The 16453-nt window shown below is 36.1% G+C and overlaps 1 protein-coding gene across 2 annotated transcripts in view; it reads left to right on the top strand.

The window, feature by feature from the left end:
* LOC104990287 (calmodulin-lysine N-methyltransferase-like) overlaps positions 1–16453 on the top strand; it is an 88515-nt gene that overhangs the window by 24734 nt on the left and 47328 nt on the right. For both annotated transcript variants that reach the window (XR_825493.1, XM_010842292.1), the window contains exon 3: positions 1755–1819. Coding sequence is in view for 1 of the 2 variants with exons in the window: in XM_010842292.1 (XP_010840594.1) it covers positions 1755–1819 (65 nt within the window). In the remaining variant the exon portion in view is untranslated. The remainder of the gene's footprint in view (positions 1–1754; positions 1820–16453) is intronic.

Here is a 16453-nt window from a genome sequence, read left to right as displayed (position 1 = left end):
TCTCCAACACCACAGTTCAAAAGCATCAATTCTTCAGCGCTCAGCTTTCTTCACAGTCCAACTCTCACATCCATACATGACCACTGGAAAAACCATAGCCTTGACTGGACAGACCTTGTTGGCAAAGTAATGTCTCTGCTTTTCAATATGCTATCTAGGTTGGTCATAACTTTTCTTCCAAGGAGTAAGCGTCTTTTAATTTCATTGCTGCAATCACCATCTGCAGTGATTTTGGAGCCCCCCAAAATAAAGTCTGACACTTTCCACTGTTTCCTCATCTATTTCCCATGAAGTGATGGGACCAGATGCCATAATCTTTCTTAGTTTTCTGAATGTTGAGCTTTAAGCCAACTTTTTCACTCTCCTCTTTCACTTTCATCAAGAGGCTTTTTAGTTCCTCTTCACTTTCTTCCATAAGGGTGGTGTTATCTGCATATCTGAGGTTATTGATATTTCTCCTGGCAATCTTGATTCCAGCTTGTGCTTCTTCCAGCTCAGCATTTCTCATGATGTACTCTGCATATAAGTTAAATAAGCAGGGTGACAATATACAGCCTTGACGTACTCCTTTTCCTATTTGGAACCAGTCTGTTGTTCCATGTCCAGTTCTAACAGTTGCTTCCTGACCTGCATACAGGTTTCTCAAGAGGCAGGTCAGGTGGTCTGATATTCCCATCTCTTTCAGAATTTTCCGCCGTTTATTGTGATCCACACGGTCAAAGGCTTTGCCATCCTAAAGAACTACAGCTGTAAGTTATATAAGGGAGCATGTAGAAGATTGTAGATGTATTAGCAACAACTTTTTTTAATCACCACTGGAAAAGTAACTCAGACTCTATGACCTGTTGACAGTTGGGTTCATTTGTTTATGAAGAATAGTATCTTTTATAACTATTAGTAAAATAGCAGTTATCAAATATTTAAAGGGCCATCAAGTGAAGAGAGATGAAAAGGAACAGAATTAAGATCAGTGGGCAAGATACAAAACATTTGCCCCCTGGCACATAGAACTCCCCATAAGTGGAATGTGCAGACTTGAAAGTTGGTTAGTTCTTTGTGACTATAGTTCTGAATTTGTTGGGCCATTAAAGAGGAAATTATGTGTTATGGAGTGTGGTTATGGAGGTCGATTACTTATTTTTAGATTCTTGAAGTGTGGAGTTTTGTTATCTCTAAAAAGATAAATAATTTATCTCACACTTATATAATTAAAATAATAAAATAATTATTAGTACTTTAAAATGTAGATTAATCATCAAGAAATGCCATTGCATTAAATATCCCAAAGACTAGTCTGTTCTTTTCCTTCTCCCTCTAGTGGGCAGCTGGAGAAGGAAATGGCAACCCACTCCAGTACTCTTGCCTGGAAAATCCCACGGATGGAGGAGCCTGGTAGGCTACAGTCTATGGGGTTGAGGAGAGTTGGACACAACTGAGTGACTTCACTTTCCCTTTTCACTTTCATGCATTGGAGAAGGAAATGACACCCGACTCCGGTGTTCTTGCCTGGAGAATCGCAGGGATGGGAGAGCCTGGTGGGCTGCCATCTATGGGGTCGCATAGAGTCAGACTTCTGAAGCGACTTAGCAGCAGCAGCAGCAGCAGCAGCAGCTAGTGGGCAGAAATACTTTAAAAGCACAACATGGAAAGGTTTGTTAGTATTCAGTATGTCACAATGCATAGTCTCAGCTTTAAATAGTTAATAAATGTTAATATGTCAGAGTCATTAAAGAAAATGCTTTATTCTTTTCTAGGCATAATAGTGGATCTCTGAATGTTGAAGATGTTCTTACCAGCTTTGACAATACAGGAAATGTCTGTAAGTTATATACTTACTTTATAGAAATAATTTTAATGTTTTAAAAGTCAATTTTTAATCATTTTTTTTTCAGTGTTTATTGACTAGCATATGTATGTGGGTGTATCATAGAAACTCCTGCTGTTTTTAGCTGCATAATAAGCCTCATGTAAGATGCACCTACTAAGTGGGATAAGGCTGTGTTTATACTTTGCAGTTTTGTGTGTGTACGACCCACGTGCATTTGAATCTTGGTTCTGAAATTAATCTTGAGCAATTTATATTGTCTCCAGGGCCTCATTCTTTTTCATCTCTTAGAACTGAATATAATGTATATAAAGTGTGTAATGTACTACATTCCTCATAGTTTATACTCAGTAAATGAAATTTTTTATTATTACCTGTGGTGAGTACCTCTAAAGCGTTTAAGTTTTTTCTAATAATGAAGATAATATTATTGAGGATTATTCTGATGTGGTAAAATAAACTATTTTGATTGAACTAAGTAAGACAGAAGGAACCCTGGATTCTCTAGTACTATCCCTTTTGTTTCTTGTTTCCATTTTGACCTTTTCAATTAATCAGTCCGACAGAGGGGCTGTCTCTCCCTTCTTTGCTGTGTTTTGGGTGTGTGCATTTCCACTTCTTGCTCTCTTTCACTGGAGAATAAACCCAGAACATTTTTCCTTGCTGCTAATATACTTTAATAGAATATTTTTGTTTTATTCATTGTTATAATATTATAGAATATATTATCTTTTGATCTAAGCCTTTAATTACATCATGATGGATTTCTCCACTGAGAAAATAATTTAATCATAATGTCATACAATGACAGAAATCAAACAAGAATCTCTTTATATCATGATATTAAATAATATACCATGATAGAAGCTGTGTACTTCTTTCTGTGTGCTGCATAGGCTATTTTCCTTAAGACAGTGGATTATCAGTGAAATATGACCATTTTAAATGTAAAAATTATCTTCAAGTGCTTTTCTTCTCAAAAGAAATTTTATAACTGTAACCACTTATTGTATGAACTAAAATAACATACTCAGCAAGAAGTACTCATTTTAGATCAGCATAGAATAATGTCCAGCAATACTCAGGCAATAATCTTGTTCTTATGCCCACATAATGGCAAGCTTTTGATTGCCGAGAAAAATATTTATGTATTTTGTCACTAAGAAGTCTAAATATCCTAAAATATTTAAAATAATGTAATTTTATTTTTTGTGGACAGTGATAGGCATACCTTTTAGTTTTTATATGCTGATGCTGGCTGAGTTCTTTCCTAATATTTTTACTGGGGGTTGGGGCAAGGTCTGGGTTCGGTTCAGTTCAGTTCGGTCGCTCAGTCGTGTCCGACTCTTTGCAACCCTCCAACTCTTTGCTCCTTGGACCGCAGCACTCCAAGCCTTCCTGTCCTTCACCAACTCCTGGAGCCTACCCAAACTCATGTCCACTGAGTCGGTGATCCCATCCAACCATCTCATCTGTCATCCCCTTCTCCTCCTGCCCTTAATCTTTCCCAGCATCAGGGTCTTTTCAGATGAGTCAGCTCTTCACATCAGGTGGCCAAAGCATTGGAGTTTCAACATCAGTCCTTCCAATGAACACCCAGGACTGGTCTCCTTTAGGATGGACTGGTTGGGTCTTGGTAAGGAATGCTAGTGGTAGCTGAGACGTTCTCCTTTAGTTCTTTGATAATGTAAATATAATTAAGTCGGGCTTTGCTGTGCTTAGTTGCTCAGTTGTGTCCAACTCTTTGTGACTCTATGGACTGTAGCTTGCCAGGCTTCTCTGTCTACGGGAATTCTTCAGGCAAGAATACTGGAGTGGGTTGCCATGCCCTCCTCCAGGGCATCTTCCCAGCCCAGGGATCGAACCCAGGTCTCTAGCATTGCAGGCGGATTCTTTCCCGTCTGAACCACCAGGGAAGCAGGTCAGACTTATGCATGTGTAATTTAGGAACATCATCCTAAAATGCTATATATGAATTAAAAAATTTTTTTGTTTTTTGGCCATGCCACATGACATGCAGGATCTTGTGGAACCCACACTTTTCTGTAGCAGAAGTGCAGTCTTAACCACTGGACTGCCAGGAAGTCCTGAATATGGATTTTTGGTTTGGTAATGTGAAAATCAAGTATTGTTCCCAGTGGCTCAGTATGAAATAGGGCCACTAGCTGGCAGCATTATGTAAAAAAAAATTTTTTCCTTAAGGTCTAAGCTATTATTTTGTATATGAATAATATATATATACTTCTCAAACATTTTTTCCCATCAACTTGTCTGCACCTACCCTCCTACTCAAGTTGTTGTTGCGTTGACAAATGGAGATATTGTATGGTTAGGTTTTTTTTTTTGTTTCCACTGCTGCTCATTGTTTGGTAGAAAGACTTGAGTCTTTGGAATTAGAACCACCTAGTTTCTTGGTTCTGAAATTAATCTCAAGCCATTTTATATTATCTCCAGGAGCCTCAGTTTTTTTCATCTCTTAGAACTGGATATAATGTATTGAAGTGTATAACATACTACATCCCTCATAGCTGATACTCAGTAAATGAATCTGTTGTTACAGTGATGAGTACCTATAAAGCTTTGCAGTTTTTTTCTAATAATGAAGATAGTATTATCAAGGATTATCTTGATGTTGTAAAAGTAAAGTATTTTGATTGAACAAGGTGGGAAAATAGATCAAATTACAGAAACAGTAATTTACTAAAATGTTTTGTCATAAATATGGTCTTAAAAACCTGAATGTATAGCCTAAGTAATAATTCAGTAACTTCTAAGTAATAGAAGAGGTGATAAAAATAAAGCTTATTAAAACATGTTTTGTAGTATTTATATTACTCTTTAAGAAAAATCTATAATGATATTTCAACTTAATGTAAAATTGGTAAAGTCCTGTTAAAGTTAAGTCTTGATTATAACTTTCATATAATTTTTGTCAAGGCTTAAAGTGATCAAGTTTTGAAAAAGTGATTTTTCACTTGATGTCTCAAATATTTGATTGTACTGTAGTGGTGACATTAGGGGCTTCCCAGGTGACTCAGCGCTAAAGAATCTGCCTGCTAATGCAGGAGACAGAGGAGACATGGATTCAGTCCCTGGATTGGGAAGATTCCCTGGTAGGAAATGGTAACTGACTCCAGTATTCTTGCCTGGAACATTCCACGGACATAACAGCCTGGTGGGCTACAATCCACGGTGTCGCAGAGTTGGACACCACTGAGCAGGCACAATGACATTAGACTGAGTTTGTGACAGGAAGGCCCAGCAGAGGGTGCTACGATCACAAGTCTATCTCACAGCTCAATATAATTGGACTAAATAACTTGAATAGTAAGCCTAAGCTTTCATCACGTAAACAAGAAAAATGTATGTTTAAACATTTATCTCTGATTTATTTCTTATATATTTAATATATTCAGCAATTCACTAATAAATAGATTTTCTTAACTGATGTGTTTAGTTCATTTTTTAACTGTAAGTATCAGTTTAATTTTCATACTTCTAGCTTTAAATACAGGAATACTTTTGGTCTTGTTAATCCTTATAGAGAAATTTCTATACAGAAAAAACAGTTCCTAAACCTGCTGAAGATGAGGAAAAAACGTTTTTAATATGATACCAGGAGAGAACCAGTAGGTGGAATTATCCATTTATTCAGGAATTAGTTTCTGGGTTAACATAACTTCCTGATAATAAAAAAAAATAATTTAATTAAAGTACTTTATAGTTACCAACCCCCTGTACATGTTTATACAAAACATACATATGAGAATATATATAAAATATATTTGTGTTTACTGGAACCATTAATCTCAATTTCCAGTTAACTTCAAAAACAAGTAATGCTTTTATTCATTATAAATTTTCAAAGAGGAGAGGATCAGTCTTACTGCTTGAAGTTGTTTGTGCTCTCATCAAAAAGATTTGGAAAAATCTTTAATTCTGGAAAATAAATGAAACCTCTAGATATTTTCTTATTTGGTGATATATTAGAAAAGAAAATATTCCTTATGTTTGCCTCTATTATTTTAAATGTATGATTTGCAAAGTGTTTTATGTTTTTGAGATATCCTTTCAGTATTTGCATTCCTTTGAATGTTGTAGGGAGAAATTAAAATGAACCTCACACAGTCTTTTCTGCATAATAATTCATTGCTCTATAGGATACTACCCCAGTCTTATTTTTATATACTTATATTTGCTGTTGTGAAAAACAAATTATTTTGAAAGTCAAACTTCTTTTTTGCTTACCTCTAACTAGGGATAGATGTTCATATTTCGTCTTTGGAGTCTGGTACTTGAGAACATAACTTCTTTTTAAAGTATCAAAGCTACTTTGTGGCAAGATCGTGTCTGCTATTGATTCATTGTGCCTGGAAAGAGGATGCCATCAAGCTCCCTAGGGATAAGTATAGGATGCATCCTTCACTTCAGAGGAGGTGCTGGCTTCTTTTGTGTTTCATGTAACATGTCACGCAGATACTTTGGGTCACAAGAGAGTACTCTGTGGCAGATCTCTGGCTTCTGTTTTCTCTGCAGGCTGAGCCTCCTTTCCAGCCAGTCCCTGACCTCCAATCATCATGCCGTATCTCTTCTGAAAGCACTTTCCCTTTCTCCACCTCATCTCTTTCCTCCACTGAAATGATTTTTTTAAAAAAATGATTCTCTTCAGCCCTTAATCCAAATTTTACTGCATAGTATATAGTACGACTGTTTGCTACTCGGTGCGGGGAATATAATTGCTTCATTTGAACTCTTTGTTTTTTTTTAATCACGTTGTCCTTTTGACAGCATGGACAAATGATTAATACTTCTCATATAATTTATTGATACAGTATATACAATATAATGTGTATAAGCCATTAAAGGCTTTGGAAGTCAATGGTTACTGTATATTATTGCAATAATCTCCTGTGAATCAGGAGTCCTGGCTAGCACAACAGTGCCACTTAAATTTGAGAAATATATTGGTAACATTCCTTCTGCTATTCTTTGAAATAATTTTTTTTTCTCCTTGCTGAGCTACACAACAGGACTTTGTGATGGTTGATGTCTCCTGACATCAACCGAGAGAAATTTATAGACTTTCTACCTTGTATACTCTTACATGTGAAAATGGTGATTTTTTTTCTCCCCAACAAATCCTGGGTCTAACCTGGACTTTTAATGCACACAGCTGCAGTCTCCTGCTTCTTGGTTCTTTCTAGGAGTCTCATAGTGGGACCTGTTTTGTGATGTATCCAAAACTCATCTATTTTGGGTTAGTAATTAAGCAAATATTCTTGTTGAAATACAAAATGTTTTCAATTTCTACCTATATTTGGGAGACCAAAGTTGACTGTCTCTTAGGAAATACAATCCAAATTTTTAGTTTTTCTTTTTCATTTTTATTGTGTTATGTAGTTAAGGTCTGTAATATTGGTGGAATTATTTCAGCTTCAGGAGTGTCAGATTGGATTTAAAGTTTTTCCTCATTCAAATAAAGGCATATTGTGTTTATATCTATGTATGTAGACATATATACATTTATGTAAGTGTATGTATATATTCTTGGTAAGAGTGTGTGATTAAAAAATGAGAACTTTGGTCTTTTGTGGGTAATTGCTCTATTTTTAATGTAGTGGGGTCATGGAAGCATTCTGGAATATGAAGCTGAGGTTTTAGGTCTGCCAGTTACTTGCTGTGTGATTATAGGCAAGTTTTTAAACAGATCTTAACTGTTTACAATTGAATAAGAAACAATAACTACCTTTTAGTGTAGTAAACATAATATTAGGTAATGTGAAAATACTGTGTAAACTGTAGGTAATACTTGTATTAGTATTTTGTTGTTAATACTAATATCATGTCTCATTTATTCTAAGACCTTTTTAATATCTTTGACATTGGAAAATAACACAAAATAGGAAATATTTTTGTGTTTTAATGTTTTACGTTATTTTGTACATGAAAACATAGTGCAAAGTCACATTATGAAAAGTATAATATTACTGCAGAAATACATATGTAAGTCAGTGTTTTAGAAAAGAAACTTCAGAAAGACAAAAATACATGTGATTTATTATGTGATAAAGATGGAATTTCAGTGGGAGTGGAAAGGATGAATTCTTCAATAAATAGTATTGTCTAGGAATTTAGAAAAAAATAACAAATCAAATCACTTGCTTTATACTATGTAATTACCAAAGTTAATTTAAGATAGTTAAATATTTAATTAACAAATTCTAACACTTCTATATATTTCAGATGAATACTTTTAAGATATTGAAATAAGTAAGGCCTTTCTAAGTGTGACCCAAATCCTATGAATTTAAAAATAGATTGACTAAATAAAGATTTAAAGTCACTTTATTCAAAAAGTAGCAAAAAAGTTGAAAGAGAAATGACAAACTGGTAATTATTATTTATGACATATACGTGGACAAAGATGTATTCTCTTTATTGTGTGAAGAGTTCCCACAAAGAAATAGCAAAAGCAGGCTGTAGATCTATAAGAAAAAGACAAAGCATAGTGAAAATTAGAAAAAAGTAATTCACAAAAACAATGCCAATGCTCTATAAAGACATCAAATGATTATTTTACTAGTAAAGAAGTAATGAAATGCAATTAAAACAGTGAGAATTATCATCAAATTGGCGAAGATGAGCAACGATAAACAATAATCAGTGAATTGCAGGTACGTCTGCATTCTCATCTACCATTGGTGGGAGGGTACATTGATTCTACTTTTCTAGAGGCAGTCTGGCGATATCTTTCATAATTTTTAGTACCCATATCATCTGATTAATAATTCTTTTTCTAAGAAATAATGCAGCCAAAATGTAAAGGTGGAATGTAAAGGAATTCATTATAGTACAGTGAATAACTGGAAAAAAACAAACTTTAATTTTAGATGGCTGGTTAATTATGGATATTTCATGAAATGGAATATTTTATAGCTGTACAAGGCTTTAAAGGATATTGGGTTAAAAAATTACTACAGGGAATATGATTCTATTTCTGTGAAGTACATAGCTACTAATGAAGTAGCTATGTGGATGCATAGTTGTTGTTGTTCAGTCGCTAAGTCATGTCCAGACAAAGCGTGGTCCGCTGCAGAAGGGAATGGCAGACCACTCCAGCATTCTTGCCCTGAGAACCCCATGAGCATTATGAAAAGGTGTATGCATAGAACTGTGTCTAAATGTTCACAGTGTTTTGTTGGGGTATTGGAGTTATGGATGGTTATCACGTTCTTCTTTATACTTTTCAGCATTTGATTTTTTTTTATTGTATTAGGCTTCTATTAGGCAGTGTCATTTTTATTTTGAAAGAAGTGAATACTCTTTAATTTCCAAATTGAGTGATAATTTTGTTTTTTTTTTTGACTGAAAGCTGTGATAAAATCTCAAATTGCTTAGGACAATACTGTGGGAAAAATGAGCAATTAATTTTACTACTGAAAAAATATAAAGTAGTTTATTTTTAAACAGTGCTTTTGTCCAAGGAACTCACATCACTGTTAGATATTAATCTGTTAATTCCCCCAATACACTTGAAAGAAGTCAAAGATCAAATCATTCTAGGCCTATATTAGGTTGTGGGAGTATAAAGAAGTTAAAATTTCAGTCAATGGAAGAAAATTGAGCTTGAGCATAGGTAATTTATAAGTTCTGTTGAAAAATAAATTTTAAGGTTCAGTTAGCAGGCATAGGTAATGGTCAGCAGCCCTGAGACTATAAGGATCCCATGGAGAAGGGAAAGCTAACCACTCCAGTATTCTTGCTTGGAAAATCCCATGGAAAGAGGAGCCTGGCAGGCTATAGTCCGTTGGGTTGTAAAAGAGTCAGACACATCTGAGCAACCAACAATTGAGACTGTTGGAGGCCCCGGTGAGAGTGGGGAGCTGGTGATAGTATGCAACACTGGTCTGAATTTGGCTCATAGGCCATCTTGAGAATTGCAGTGTGTGTGTGTGTGTGTGTGTGTGTGTGTGTGTGTGTGTGTGTGTGTAGCCTTTATTAGAAAGACTTCTAGAGGGTAGTTAGAAAAGATTTCCAGGGGTAGGTTAGGTCTCTAGATGGTAGTTTTCTGAGCTATATGTTTCCAGTTGTCCGACTTTCTGGCTCCGAGTTGTCAGGGCAATTTTTTCTTTTGACACAACATTGGGTACACATGCTCCTAAGCCATAAACAGAGTCCTCTGCATTTTCTTACTATTTACCATGGAAGGAACATTTAGAAGACATCTCTTTTTAATTCACTGTAAAAATCTTTATTTGAAATAAAAAATTATGGAGTTGTAATGATTCTCCTTGATAAAAGGTGCTGCTATCATGAGGAAAGACCGAAATAAACCCTAGTATCCTTTCTAGATTCATAACATGTATTAGTACTTAACCAAGGTATTAATACCAGAAGGTAGTTTATGTCTTTGTTATAAACCTACTAGTTTTCCCCTCCTTTCTATATTTGAAGGGATGTGCTTAATTTAGATGCTTTCAAGTTTTAGCAGAGGATGTGCCAAGCAAGCCTTCCTCCTCCCAACAAATTCTGAATAGTATTGCTTTATCTTCTTTCAGATAGCTACCTTTTTTTTTGCATCCCTTACAGTGTTAGGGACATTGTGAATATTCTTCTCATTTAGTCTTCTGAACAATTTTGCAAGTGGCGAGGAAACTGATACTCAGATAAAAATTTGCTTAAAAATTAATATTTAGTAAACAGTCACACAAGAATTTATGCCTCTTCTACTATATTTGTTAAAGGTAGCATGTCTCCAAAATGACGAGCAATGAATTTTAAAAGTTCATGGTAGAAATTGAAACTAAAAGTGGTAACTTGGAGTGCAAGAAAATAACTTTGGCAAATGGAATAGAATTCTGTCCAGTGGATTGTGTCTCAGAAGAGACTGATTAAAGGTCACTGGAAAATGGGCTCTCTGGGGTTTCTGAAAGGTAGTTGACAATCTAATGGAGTGGGGATTTAGGGAGCAAGGATGGGGTGAAAGAACGCATTGTCTTTTAATAGTCTAAAACCAAATGTGGGTATTATTTCAATTTTTTTTTTCTTTTTTGAGAAGTGCTGCTTTTTGCACAATAATATGGTAGTAATATTGATTTGTGTTTTTTACATAGCCCTTTCTCTAAGGTACTCAATGTGTTTCTCAAGCTTATGGCTATAGTGATATTTATAAATTGCTTAAATAAGCATTAGCCACACAAAAAGCTCAACTGAGTATTTCTGTCTTTAGGAAAATAGTGTGGATTTTGGACAGTCTTTCCACAGAGAATAGTGGATATTTGGACATTTGTTTGGCTATATGTGTTGCCACACTCTGTGAATGCTTGATGTGAATAAAATATTTGATGATTGAATGAATTTAGTATTTGTATGTGTGTGTCTTTTTAATTTATTAAAAAAAATTTTTTTTAATGTGGACCATTTTTAAAGTCATCTGTTGAATTTGTTACAGTCTTGCTTTTCCTGTTTATATTCTGATTTTATGGCCCCAAGGCATGTGGAATCCTAGCTCCCCAGCCAGGGTTCAAACCGGTACCCCCCTTATTAGAAGGTGAAGTCCCAACCTCTGGAATGCCAGGGAAATTCCTCTCTTCTCTTTTGTGTTCTCCTTTCTCACCCTTCACTTGCTACTCCTAGCCTTGAGTCTAAGTATTCGTGTTATATCCTGGGGAGTGGGGATAGTCATAGAAGGAATTAAGAGAAGCTCCTGATCGTTCTGTCTGTGTATGTGTGTGGGAAAATGTGGATGTTTTCTGTACATTGGAGATGCTGCATGTGCTCACAGTCTGCTTGTTCTGAATCAGGTGGAGTCTTTGCTCCTGGTGGCAAATTCATGGTTTGTTGGAAGCCTTTGGTGGTGGGGGCCAGATTTCTGTGTCATTGCCATGTCATTGTCATTTCCCGGGGCTCCCATAGTTCCTACTGAAAGATGTAGTAGAACCTAGACTTCAAACTTAAGCATCATTTTTAATTGTGATAGTCAAAGAAAGGCAAATAATATTTTGATCAATCTTAGAGTTTGGTTTTACTTTAGTGTTTGACAACTTAATCAGAATTTAGTGGGGATTTGTTGTACTGCTATTATGTATGATTGAGAAATAGCATGAATTTATGTAAACCACACGGAGAAGGCGATGGCATCCCACTCCAGTACTCTTGCCTGGAAAATCCCGTGGACGGAGGAGCCTGGTAGGCTGCAGTCCATGGGGTCGCTAAGAGTCGGACACGACTGAGAGACTTCACTTTCACTTTTCACTTTCATGCATTGGAGAAGGAAATGGCAACCCACTCCAATGTTCTTGCCTGGAGGATCCCAGGGACGGGGGAGCCTGGTGGGCTGCTGTCTTGGGGTTGCACAGAGTCGGACACGACTGAAGCAACTTAGCAGCAGCAGCATGTAAACCATGACTTCTCTGCTTCTACTTGTGCCCTGGATTCCTTTAAAGGAAAAATTGTAATGATGAGAAGGGGAACATTGATTCATGTTGCCTCCTTGGATCTTTCTCTGATAAGTCCTACAGATTTGTAGTTTATATCCTACAGTTTTAGCACTGAATTTTGTATCATATTGTATTAGCTATTTGTTAATTTTTTTCTCTCCCAAGTAAAGTATAACCCCACAGATTGCAGGCACCATAGCCTTTCTGGTTCAGTCTCAAGGGGGTATTAGTCTAAAGTCCATTCAACAAAAGTATTCTCAAATAACTTGGGTATTTTACCTCTTTTGATTAAGTGACTTGAGAGCAACACAGTCTTTAGCAATTTTTCTTTTTTTTTTTTCCCCTTCTCCTGGCCTCTGCTGTTCTATATTGATACTGATTCTGCACTTCTACATACAAAACAATCAAACAAAAAACTTTAGAAAGCAGTTCTCTTGTCTCTATCATAACTCTTTCCTTTTCCTCCATCCATGGGATTTTCCAGGCAAGAGTACTGGATTGGGGTGTCATTGCTTTCTCCGCTTTTTCCAGCTACATACCTGTGTAAAACTAGATTTTCTTCATTTACTTCAACCAAAACAACACTTTCCAACAAACTGAAGGCAGAAGCAGATATGGATATTCCATTGTCTGCTATTAAGCCAAAGATTTACAAAAATATAAAACAATTAACTCTTTCTAGTATTATTTATATTAACATTCAATGAGTTTATTATTGTTTTTATATTAGTAAATATTTTAAATTTCTCTTATTTTTTAATTTCTGAATTTCTGATACAGTAAATATCAACAAATACAATCCACTGAAACAAAATCTCCTTGCTATCTTCAGTAATTTTTAGCATTGAACAGGGGTCCTGAAATCAAGACGTTTGAGAACCTAGCAAGTCTAAGTACTGTGAAAGTGCAAGAGATTTTGCTCAGTTATACCAGGCTGACTCCAGCCTCTGACACTGCCCCATCACTTAGCAAGTGTCTGTGCTATGTCACTTCAGTCGTATCTGACTCTGTGTGATGCTAGGGACTGTGGCCTGCCAGGCTCCTCTGTCCATGGGATTCTCCAGGCAAGGATACTGGAGTGGGTTGCTATGCCCTCCTCCAGAGGATCTTTCTGACCCAGGGATCGAACCCATGTCTCTTACCTCTTCTGCATTGGCAGGTAGATTCTTTACCTCTCGCGCCACCTGGGAAGCCCAAATGTCCAGTGAAGAAAAAAAAAAAAGGCTCTGCATTTTGGGCTTACCTCAATTTCCATCTGTCGAACTAGCCCACACAACTGTTAAAAGTTCTTCTGATTTCTCTTTTCCCCTCTGGATTCCCTCTGCCTGGAAAAAAACTAATCCTAAAAACATGCCCATACTTAGCAATTGCTCTCAGGAACAAACAGCTAGCTATCTCAGTTCACATGAGAAGGAATCTCTAGAATTTAAGTTTACCTCTTCTCTTTGCTTCCATAGCTCTATAGCTTTCAAAATACGATTTTTAGAATTTATCCAATTTCTGCGTAGCATCTCTAGCCTGCCGCTACTCACTGCATACTACTCAGGCCTTTTAATCCACTTGCTGCTGTTGTTTAGTCGTTATGTCTCACTCTTTGCGACCCCTGGACTTCAGCCCACCAGGCTCCTCTGTCCATGGGATTTCCCAGGCAATAATACTGCAGTGGGTTGCCATTTCCTTCTCCAGGGGATCTTCCCGACCCAGGGATCGAATCTGTGTCTCGTGCTTGGCAGGTGGGGTTCTTTACCACTGAGCTGCTACCAAATAACAATAGCCAACACTTACTAACTAGCTGCCAAACAATATTCTAAGCATTTTATATAATGCTTAGAACTCATTTAATTCTCAAGAGAACATAATAAGGTATTGTCACTAAAGTTTCACAGCTTATAACTGGTAAAGTAAGAATTCAAATCCAAGCAGTTTGGTTTCCGAATCTTTAACCTTTGCCTTATCTACCGTACATTTTTCCCTCAGGAAGTTCAGTTCAGTTGCTCAGTTGTGTCTGACTCCTTGCGACCCCATGAATCACAGCATGCCAGGCCTCCCTGTCCATCACCAACTCCTGGAGTTCACTCAAACTCATGTCCATCGAGTTGGTGATGCCATCCAGCCATCTCACCCTCTGTCATCCCCTTCTCCTCCTGCCCCTTAGTCACACTCAAATGAATCCATTCATTCTCTACAAGTGTACTTGTATTCAGTATATGTAACAGATAGGTAAATCTACGCCTCAGTTTTAGAGGATGTATAGTACAGGCCCCATGAACTAATAAAAACTGAATTTAGAACACATGCAAATTTTGATTAGCTAATGCAATAATTGAAAAAGAAAATTGAATTACTGCCAAGATTTGAAAATAGGAAGATTCACGTAACAACCTAGATTTTTAATTTCTCTTTGAGGAAAATAATGATCTAGTGGTCTGATCTCACATGGTAATCATTATCTGGAGCTGAGCAGATTCTCCATTTTCCCCCCTACCATCACACCCGTGGGTGTTTGAATTTGTAACCTCTGATACTTATTATGTATTTGGATGCACTTAAAAGCAGATTTATTGTTCTACATTTTCAGATTATTTAGTTATATATTTAAGAAGAGTCAATTCTGATTAGTCATTTTGTTTATTAAAGCTAATTAAGTAAAATGCTTATAAATTCTTTGCGGAGTCAGCTTTTTTTAATTCAACAGGTTAGTCATTCATTTTTGGAAAATCTTTTTCCCATACTATCTAAGACTGTAAGTAGCTATTGACTAATATTTATGTTGTTATATTTAATAGAAAACAAGATATATTATTTTCAATATTTTTCAATAGTCAATACCTGTAAGAAAACATATTTTTGAAGCTTAATCATTTAAGTTAAAATTATAAAATATATTCAATAATCAATACCTGTAAGAAAACATATTTTTGAAGCTTAATCATTTCAGTTAAAATTATAAAATATATTAAAAAAATGAAACTGAAAAGTAGTATAGACCCATAGGAGAAATGTGGGTATATGTATGTATATATGCATTATATGTATATGTGTGTGTATATATATATATATATAAGATATATAGTTAACTTTATCTTCATTTATGTCTCCTGTATTTATAGATTGGAAAAAGAAAGAGCAATCTCAACAATGTTTATTAAGTACCTATTATGTGCTGTCCTGCATTTTCAATTCTTAAATGATTTTTCAACTTGGACCTGCTACAAAGGAATAAAACATTCTTTCTATACACGTTGAAGAAACTACTGTGTATTAAAATCTGGATAAATATCTCACTGTCTGATGCATCTAGGTACATGGAGGATCTCTGTGAACTATGTCTTAAGTCCCCTCAGTAAATATCTTTTAAGAATAATTTAAAATAGCTACATTGCGTAATTAGTGAAGAATTCACTCTAATACCAAGTTTTAGAATATTGGCAAGAAAATGGTGTGAGTTACTCTGTGTTAAATATAAATTTAATGGCATGGATATGTTATTTCAGGACATAATTTTATTTGTATATTTTTAAGGCTTAAATATTTTCAGTTAAAATAATGTATATGTAGACCTTCTGTTTCCTGTGTGTGTCTTTATACCTGCTGTGAACCTTTCTACTTGAAACCTCCCTTCCCTGTCATCCTGCTGCTGCTGCTGCTAAGTCGCTTCAGTCGCGTCCGACTCTGTGAGACCCCATAGACGGCAGCTCACCCGGCTCTCCCATCCCTGGGATCCTCCAGGCAAGAACACTGGAGTGGGTTGCCATTTCCTTCTCCAATGCATGAAAGTGAAAAGCGAAAGCGAAGTCGCTCAGTCGTGTCTGTCCCTGTCATCCTGGGGATTCTTATTTCTCTTTTTTTGTTGGAATTCATTTCCCAAATATGGAGGCTTTTTCTTTCTTTACTCCATCATTTGGGGTGATGATAAACTTCAGTAGTAGGTCCCTGAGACAGTAGGGGGAAGTAATTTCTGAGTATCTTGTGATACTTTGTTTGGAAATAAAATAATAAAATTTGAAGGAGTTGCTCCTTCAAATTTTTACAGAAATATATTGCAGCTTCTAGTGCTCCATTCGAGAAGTCTGGTGCTACTGCTGCTAAGTCGCTTCAGTCGTGTCAGACTCTGTGCGACCCCATAGACGGCAGCCCGCCAGGCTCCGCTGTCCCTGGGATTCTCCAGGCAAGAACACTGGAGTGGGTT

This window comes from Bison bison, unplaced genomic scaffold (assembly GCF_000754665.1).
Source record: "Bison bison bison isolate TAMUID 2011002044 unplaced genomic scaffold, Bison_UMD1.0 scf7180017864177, whole genome shotgun sequence".
NCBI classification, from domain to species: Eukaryota; Metazoa; Chordata; class Mammalia; order Artiodactyla; family Bovidae; genus Bison; species Bison bison.
The sequence above is the reverse complement of the archived record's forward strand: the minus strand, read 5'-3'. Positions and strand labels throughout refer to the sequence as shown.